This window comes from Tenrec ecaudatus, chromosome 10 (assembly GCF_050624435.1).
Source record: "Tenrec ecaudatus isolate mTenEca1 chromosome 10, mTenEca1.hap1, whole genome shotgun sequence".
Lineage (NCBI taxonomy): Eukaryota > Metazoa > Chordata > Mammalia > Afrosoricida > Tenrecidae > Tenrec > Tenrec ecaudatus.
The window spans coordinates 18,915,456-18,924,815 of NC_134539.1; the positions used below are offsets into that span (position 1 = coordinate 18,915,456).

At 50.2% G+C, this 9,360-nt stretch overlaps 1 protein-coding gene across 1 annotated transcript in view; it reads right to left on the reverse strand.

Annotated features, from left to right (window-relative positions):
• SAXO1 (stabilizer of axonemal microtubules 1) overlaps positions 1-9,142 on the reverse strand; it is an 86,960-nt gene extending 77,818 nt beyond the window's left edge. Inside the window, exons 1-2 of the mRNA XM_075558866.1 lie at positions 8,944-9,142; positions 8,431-8,617 (exon numbers count right to left, since the gene is read on the reverse strand). Coding sequence (XP_075414981.1) covers positions 8,431-8,617; positions 8,944-9,142 — 386 coding nt within the window. The remainder of the gene's footprint in view (positions 1-8,430; positions 8,618-8,943) is intronic.
• Between the last annotated feature and the right edge of the window lie 218 nt (positions 9,143-9,360).

Sequence of the window (9,360 nt, forward strand, 5' to 3'; positions counted from 1 at the left end):
CCTACGTAATGGAATTGGAGTGAGGGGGAAGAGGGCTTGATGCTCACTTCCACACTGACAGATTTTTTTCACTTTAACTATATTTTTGTTGTTCTTGAGAATTAAAGAAACGCGACCACTGCCATCAAGTCGATGCCCACTCCTAGCCACCCTACAGGACAGAGTAGAACTGCCCTCGTGGGTTTCTGAGACTAACTGTACAGGAGTAGAAAGCCTCCTTTCTCTCTTAAGGAGGGGCTAGTAGCTTCGAACTGCTGCCCCAATGTACAACCCACGTCACCACCAACTCTCACATAGGGAAACATACATCAATCCATTCATTTCTCCGGGTACAACTCAGGAACACTGATTGCATTTTGCACCACCCTCGCCCATTTTTTCTGAGTTGCCCCTCCGTCATTAACATACGTTCACTACACCCTAAGGTTTCCATCAAATTCCCGCAGTCGCGATTGACATTTTGGTCCCACACAGATCAGACAGAAGCATAATGCTCAACACAGACTCCTTGTATGCAGCTAAGCTACTGCTCGGTTGAAAAAGGATTTCAGGGCCAATTTTTGGTTTGCATTTTAAAGATCATCTCAGAGCAGTACTTGCAAGGGCTCATCCAGCACCCCCTGGCTCCAGAAAGTCTGGAGTCCATAAAATTTGAAATTCTGTTCTGCATTCTTCCTCTTTCAGCCAGGATTCCGCTACTGAGCCTTTGATCAAATCGTTCAGTAACAGGAGCCGGGCACCATCCATTTCATCTGGCCTCATTGCAGGGGGTGCAATTCCTCATGAAGGCGATGAGCAGTAGAGGGAGCCCGAGAGTCAGGAAGAGAAGATGACATGGGAACGTGGGGCAAAGATCAGATTTTGAACTGTTGTCATTGGAGTTACTACAAAGTCCTACCCTATGTTCATAACATTGCATTTTGACCAATTATATATAGTAACAGGCTCATTTTTATAAGATGAAAAACACATCGGAACAATTCAACAGCTCACAAAAATGCCCTATTTTTTAAGGAGACGAATATAATGTAGGTTAACATGAAAGGTAGAGAAAGTCTCTAATACAAACAATTTTATGGGAAAGTGAAAAATATTTCTGGGGGTGGAGGTACAGGATGGGGAGGGGGAGCTTATTTTTTCTTCTCTACCTGGATTCTACTGAAAATAAAAAGTTGCTGGTAGATATCTATGGAAGGCTGTTCTTTGTCTTTTTTTGTATTATTAATCAGAATTTATGAAGTCAATTTTATTTAAATTAAAAACAAGAATTCTCCTTGAAACATGTAATAGCAAACCAATTCCTTATTCTCCCCCACCCCCACCCCACCCCACTTCTTCCCTCTTAATTTGTAACAGAGACTCTAAGAAAATAGAATCTAAGGTTAAGGAAATTTCCATCAATGTGAAGAAAATATTTTCCAAAATTAAAATAACAAGCCCCTCCCTGGTTAACAGAACTGATTTAAGTTGCAGATACATAGCTGCCCCAAAGCTCACCTTCCTCCCCAAGCTTAGTGGAAGGGCCAAAGCCACATCCTTTTCAGCAATTTGGGATTCCTCTACGGGCCTACCTCTTTATGAAATGCTGCACATACTAGCAGCGCTACATAAATATTTCATGATACATTACCCAGTCCTGGAATTTCCTGCACGGCTGCACAAAATTTTAAATTATGCACGCACGCTATCGAATCATCAGATCGAAAGGAAGCCAACCTATCAAGTCTTTAATGAATTTTTTTACAGGCATCTTAGAAAAAGTACTTGGCTACATTTATATTTTAATGTCAAGAGCAATTTGCTACTACTTTATATCACTTTGCTAAACCGGCTTTTACAATTATACTTTTTTAAAAAAAAACAAGGACTTTCATATTCTAATTTGTGGTCAAAAAGGGCCTGATGTGACTTGAAACACCATCTGTCATTTCCATAGCCTGGGAATTCTACCAACACACCTACTGTCTCATAGGCAAGAGAGGGAGAAAATCAGTTGACCAAAATTGTTCCTGAATTCACAGCAAAGAGGCTTTCCTATATGCTAATCTTGATGCTTCTATGTCCTTATCTGTAAAACAGAAAAGCTGGAGAACATTGATCTACTGCAGGTTTACAGTGCTGGTCAGCATTTCACTTCAGCTGCAGCCCCTGGGGCTTCACACCAGTGGTTCTCAACCTTCCCAATGCCAGGACCCTTTCATACAGTTCCTCATGTTGTGGTGACCGGCCCCCAACCACCAAATTATTTTCATTGTCACTTCATAACTGTAATTTTGCTACTGTTATGAATCGGGAGACCCCTGTGAAAGGGTTGTTCCATCCCCCAAAGGGGTCACGACCCACAGGTTGAGAACCGCTGCTTTACATTACGTCAAGGGAGCCAGTTCAGCTCAGTGGACCTATAATATCCCCAGGGAAAACAGAGATGCAGACCAGGAACCAGATTTCCAAACTAAGCAAGGCTCCCCATGATGGGGGATCCCCCAGTAAGATAAGACATTAGAGAAACTGCTTTAAGACGTTCCGAGTTTTGTAAAAAGATAAGGTGCTACAGTGCAATGAAACTCTCAAGGGTGACAATAGCAAATGCCCATGATCTTCCGATGTGCTTAGAAACTTTATCCCCTTATGTATTTTGTTAAGGTCACTCCATTCAAATTACCCACAAAGTAACTCTATTGAAAGCAAACAACCAATTGGGGAAAGACACAGCGATACAAATAGTGAACTGATTGCATTTTTACAACCCGTAAGGATTTGGGGGGGGAGGGCGGGTGTCAGGTGACCTCAAGTTGGTTCCAGCCACCCTTTCCTGTACCATCGTCACAATTGTTCTTCCGTTTGAGCCAATTTTTGTAGCCACTGTGTCCATCCATCTTGTCAAGGGCCGTCCTTTTTGTTGCCCCTCCACTTGACCCCGCATGATGTCCTTCTCCAGGGAATGGTCTCTCCTGATAGCATGTCCAAAGTACATGAGACCAAGCCTCATCATCCTGGCCCCTAAGGAGCATCCTGGCTGTGGGCCGTCCAAGGCGGACTGTCTGCTCCGTGGGCCGGCCTTGGTACTTGCAGTATTCTTTCCCAGCACCGTCTTCAAATGATCGATTCCTCCTCGGTCTTGGCTTTACTGTTGGATGATTAGGGAAAGGCGATGGTGGTAGGGATCACGATGGTCAGCTTGGGGTTGTCAAGGAAAATAAGGTGGCGGGAATGGCGTGCACTTGATACAGTCAGAGACGCCTTGCACTTCCAAACCACGCAGGTTCAGGAAAGTTCGCTACGAGGGATTGGAGTCTACATTTTCATATGGTTAAACACTTTCAATCTATCCTTTGTGATCTAATCCTTAAGGTGCACCATTCTGGAGCTTTGCTGGACCCTAAACTCCGAATAATTGCTCGTTGTAGAAAACCTAATGAGATCAGTTAAAAATTAAATAAATAAAACTAAAGGGTTTGTTTTCCAAGGACAACCAGGCTGGGTCTCGCCGACACGGAGCAGCGTTGGTCAGGAGCATGCTGCCATCTTGTGGCCAAAGGAAGCATTTGTTACCCGGAAAGGGCTGTTCTGGAGTGGCTTTTCCTTAAGGGAAAAGGAAGTCATCCAGCCCAACAGGCTTATCCAGGAACTCCCGTTAAACAGGAAGTCCTCAAAAGTCACAGCGGAAAAGACATTAAAGAAATGTGCTCAAAACAAATCCTTGCTGTTGGGTTGATTTTAACACAGAGCGACCTGTGTGACAGAGTAGTACCGCATACGGAGTTTCTTTCTTCTTTTTTTTTATTTTTTATATTTTAAACATTTTATTAGGGGCTCATGCAACTTTTATCACAATCCATACATATACATACATCAATTGTATAAAGCACATCCATACATTCCCTGCCCCAATCATTCTCAAAGCATTTGCTCTCCACTTAAGCCCTTTGCATCAGGTCCTCTTTTTTTCCCCTTCCTTCCCCGCTCCCCCCTCCCTCATGCATACGGAGTTTCTAACCTGTATGCTGAGCATAAAGAGCAGAGAACTTGAACTATATGAAGAACGAGGCATCAGAATTGGAGGAAGGCTTTTTAATAACTTTCGATACACTGATGACAGCACCTGGCTTGCCACAACTGAAGAGGACTTGAAGCGCTTGCTGATGACGATTACAAACTGTAGCCCGCAGTATGGGTTACAGCTCAGTGTAAAGGAAACCAAAATCCTCACAACTGGACCACAGGTGGCATCGCGATCAATGGAGAAGCGATGGAAGTTACGGGTTTCATCTTGGTTGGATCCACAAAAAAAGCTCATGGAAGTAGCCGTCAAGAGGTCAAAGGAGGCATGGCACTGGGAGAATCTATAGCACGGGGCCTCTGTTGAAAAGCAAGGATGGTCACAGGAGGGCTAAGGTTCCCCGTCCCGTGCCATGGCATTGCTCATTACCTCATCTACATGTGAAGTTTGGACGTTAACTGGGGGGGGACTAAAGCAGAATCGACGTGTTTGAATTACGGTGCTGATGCACAATATTGAAAGTACCATGGCCGCCAAAAGAACCAACAAATCTGTCTTGGAAGAAGCACAGTAGGGGGGTTCCTTAGAGGCAAGGATGGCAGGACTTCATCTCATGGACTTTGGACAGAGAGATCGGTGTCTGAAGAAGGACATCGTGCTTGGCAAAGTGGAGGGGCAGCAAAAAGTGGAAGGCCTTCAACGAGATGGACAGACACCATGCCTGCAAGCCTGGGATCAGACGTAAGAACCACTGTGAGGATGGCAGGTGACCTGGCAGCGTTACCATCAGTTACACTGAGGGTCACAGCAGCAAGACCCTTGTGGGAGTGGGTGGCCACGTCTTGCTCTTGGATGAGTGAGACCACAAACTTTGGTATCAACCTAGGGTTCCATCATTGTGCCACGAGGCACAAAAACAAAAACGTGGCAGGAAGAGAAATAGGGACAGGCAGGGGAATACAGGTGGGGTTTCCTCCCTTCCTGGGAGCTCCAAGAATCTCCACAAATTTTTTTAATGGAGGAAGTGAATCTTTTTTAAGTAAGGAAGAAAGGCGAGATATTGAAGGTAGGAGGGACCACGCACACACTCAGAAACCCAACCTCTGTCACTTCCCACTTCTCCTCAGAGTTCTTCCTTGAGCCTGCGTTTTTCCCAGACTTCTCAATGCCTTATTCCCATAACACCTCAGCCAAAGAGGTCAAAAAGCAGATTTCATAGAGCTTGCAAGATGCCTCTCATTCCATCGCCATCAGCCTCGGAGTGGGTCTAATTGGGAGGCAGAGAGATGATACATTCCTAAACCACTAGGCCCTACATCACCAGTGCCCACCATGTGAAGCTACCCATCACATGCAATGCTAGGAATCCTGCAATCAGGCCTGTCCACATGGAAACTAGCAGACATGGGTGGGGGCGAGCAAGCGCACTGGAGATGAGGCTGCTTCTGCTGAGGCACTGAACCTTACATTTTCATTTCTTTCCATGTAATAGGCACACATGACAATGCTAGATCTCACTTCTAACCAATCCTAGTGTGGCGTCACCTGGACAGATGAAATCCGTCTGTCCATCCTAAAATGTATATGTCTGCACAGCACTACAGAGATGACTGTGATCCTGGAGGGAAGGGGATTGGAAACTGAGTTCTGGCCAGGATGTGGGAAAATGAGAACACTCATTCATGGCGGAGGAGTTGAAAAATGGTACAGCCACTGTGTTGTTAAAAAAAGTTTGGAAAATCCTTGAAAAGATCACATAGAATTACCATATGACCAATGTAATTCCACTGGGTATATATCCAAAAGAATGGAAAGCAAGCATTCAAACCAATATATAAACATCAATGACCAATGGGACATTCCTAACAGCAGAAGGAGTTAACCACCTGAGTCTATCAACAGCCAAAGGGCCGAGAATCGCAGTCTGGCCCACACGCTGCTGGTCAGGTGCCAAAAACCTCAAACTCACTGCCATCGAGCCCATGCCAACTCACCGTGACCCGACAGGGACAGGGAAGAACTGCCCTGGTGCGTCTCCAAGACTGGAACTCTTTGCCGTCTTCCTCTGGTAGAGCCACTGGTGGCTTCGAAGCGCTGACCTTTCAGATCACAGCCCTGCATGTAACCACTTTGCCAGCAGGGCTGCTGCTGCTGCCAGGTGTCGCTTTCCTAAATCAACCCCCATGCCCTCCTTTCTCTGCCCATCCTCTTCCCTCTTCCCAGTCTTCTTGGAGGGCACCTCACCTACACAGGTAAGGCGGTAGTGTTTACTATTGTGGCTCTACTGGGCTTCTAAAATCAAAGGGTTGTGGCAAGCCTGCAGCGAGCCGTCTTCCCAGCAGCGTGGGCTCAGTTCAAGGCTCTGGGCCACAAGACTCCAAACGCTTCCCGATAGCTTGCCTGGTGAGCTGGCATCAGGGATCTTAGATGTTACCTGCTTCAGGACACCACAAACCAGGCCCAGGTAAGGTGGCAAAGGTTCTCGATAAATGCTGGGTGTGTTCTGGCCCTTCGTTCCGTTCTCTTCCCTCTCCATCCCTCTGGCCTCCCTATTCCCTGACACACTGAAAGCCGAGCAGTTACCGTAAGAAGTCCCCAGTGGCCTCCACGTGGGCAAGCGAAAGGAAGCGTCAAAGATGCGCCAAACGTCGGTGTTGTCTTATTTGAAGATCTTGCCAAGCCCATCCCTGCCCTTCAGGCACCCCACCCTGCTCAGTCAGGCGCCACCCACACCAAGCCAAAGCTCCCCACAGGCAGAGAGAGGACCGCTCGCCAAAGACGCAAGCGAGGGGTAGCATTTGTAAGCAGATCCTTCAAATTAAGGCATGCATATTCTTAGACATAATGCAATTGCACGCTTCACAGACTACCATATCATGGTAACAGAGCGTTTTATATGCACGGGAAACCAAAAAGAGGCTCCCTTGATTGCAATATTCGTGTCATTGAAGCGGTCTGGCCCTGAACCCCCAGTATCTCCACGGTCCACTTGTCCTGGCAAGTCCAATGGAGACGCCTGGCAGCAGCAAGCATCAAGGACTTCTCTCTCCAATCGCTTCCAGCCTTCACACTAGCCTTCATCTTCAGATGAGTGCGTGCCTTACCAAGGCGTTCCACAGTCCAGTGAGCACAATCCTACTAGGATTTCTAGCTCACCAAGGACCCCCAGCCACCGCCATGCGACTCCCCACAGCCCTGAGCACAATGGGAGGGAGCCAGGGAGAGCGTGAGGCACAGCCCCCCACCCCTCAGCAAAGACCCTCCAACAGCCTGGTGCTTCCACTACGGGCCCTTCACGTTTCCCACCCAAGGCAGCATGTCCTTCTGTTCACTAGCACGTGGCAGCGGGCAAGCGCTTTCTGCAGATTTCAGGGCACCCACCTCGGCCGCACCAATGACGGAGCACTGGACTACTAACTAAGCGGTTGGCAGTTCACCTGGAGACCCCTCAGTTCTTGTGGCCTCCTTCCAAAGGGTCCCCACCTGGAAACCCCTCTGGGGCAGCTCTCTGCATCCGTGGCTTCTAACAGCTGCCATGACTCAACACAACCCAGGTACCAAGAGGGTCCCTGTCACCCTATCCAAGAACCTGCCCTGAGAAGCACTCATGAGAGGTGAGTGAACCATGCGGCATGGAGACGTTCAGTGGGCTGCCCCATAGCCCAGCATTAATGAGCGGGCAGGAGAGCTGACCCCAGAACCTGCCCTCGCATCAAGTGGTTCTCGGTGGCCCCAGCGGCCAGGGGACCAGAGAAACAAGAGGTACAGCTCAGAGTGGGGTGCTGGTGGGGGAGACATAGGATGCTGGTCAGCCACAGAACTTTAACTAAATCCCCCAATTTCCCTCAGGATCACCCTGGGGAAATCGGCACCAGGCAGGAACAGGGCAAACCTTGACACGTTCGCCATTGGCCTGTCCACACCAGCGTGGAAACAGGTTTTACAAACACCGAACGCTTCTCAACAAAGCATCCACTTCTCTGAGCGAGGAGCTGAGTGGCATTAACAGAGCCTCTTCTCTGGCCCCATGACCAACCTGGCCAAGGGCCTTCCTGCTCACCCCTCCTTGGACTACCTGTCCTGGCCGGCGCCCCCTGATTTTCAGCCTCCTTGCAGTTCCTACGGGAGGAAGGGTCGAGAACGGCCATGTGCGCCCTGTGCGGCATGGCAGCCTAAGGCGGGTGCCATGCGTACTAGATCGGGGTCTGGAGACCTCCCTGCCACCCCCTTGTCCCCTTACCCGCAGGAGCACAGGTCGCAGATGCACTTCCTCTTCAACGGGGCCATCCTGCAGCCAGGCGACCGCGCCCCGCAGCCACGTAGCGAGGACCTGGGCAAATGCTCTCACTCTTGATTCCAAAGCAACTGCAGCGGCCTTTGGCCAAGTTGGGTCGTCGGTTCGGGTCCTGGAGCTGGTCTTGGGCGCTTACGACGCGCCAGCTAGACGACCTCCGGGTGCAGCGCGGCCGGCCTCTGCGCGCCCCGAGCTCCACACCTGGCGCGGCTGGAAGCCCCGAGCCGCCGGCCTGGCGACCACTGTGACGACGTCGCGGGGGCCACAAAGGGCCGCCTGTGACGCGGGGGTCTCCAAGGTCCCCACCCACCCACCCATGTCAGCTGAGAGAAAGCTCAAGGCAGACAGGGGGCCTGAGGGTCCGATGTGCCAAAGTCAGCAACTGGCCACGGCCACCTGCGCAAAACGGCCGAGAACCCCGCCGCCAGCACGCACGCCCGGGAGGCGTCTTCTCGCTTTAGGATTGGAGGCGCTCTTTCTTAAGTGTGCCCCCACCTCCAGGAGTCTGGGCTTGAAGGTCACTCCCCGACCTTCCTGGGGGGCAATCCGAGCCTTTGGTTTCGCCGGCATGTTCAGAATCGTTCTCATCCAGGGCCCCGCGCACTTGACGACCTCGCCGTGCGGTTGCCAAGGGCTGCCATCAACTAACGACCACCGCCCGGCGGCGCCCGCCCCTTTCCCAGGTGCGGCGGACGAGCCCGCGCGCGCAGCGGAATCACCTGCGGGAGCCAGATGCCCGCTGCCTGACCCCGGCAGGAGTCCGGTCCGACCAGCAGGGTGGGCCCCAAATCTACCAAGTGTCCGCGAGATGGGGGCGCCGCTGGACCCACGAGCACACTCAGAGCCATGGCTTCGGGGTGTCTTGTGCCTTCTCTCCCTGCTCCTGCGGCCAGGGTCCTTCCAGCTCCTGGTGGCCCAGAAGCCCCCATTCCTGAGCCGCACTCCTCCCGCAGAATCTCTCCGAATCTCAAGTTGGGGTTTTGTGGCGTGTGTTTTCTTGTTCTGTTCTAAGCTTTTTCTTGGGAACCGGGGGAAGGTTTCCAGAGCTGATGATCAGTTTTACAGT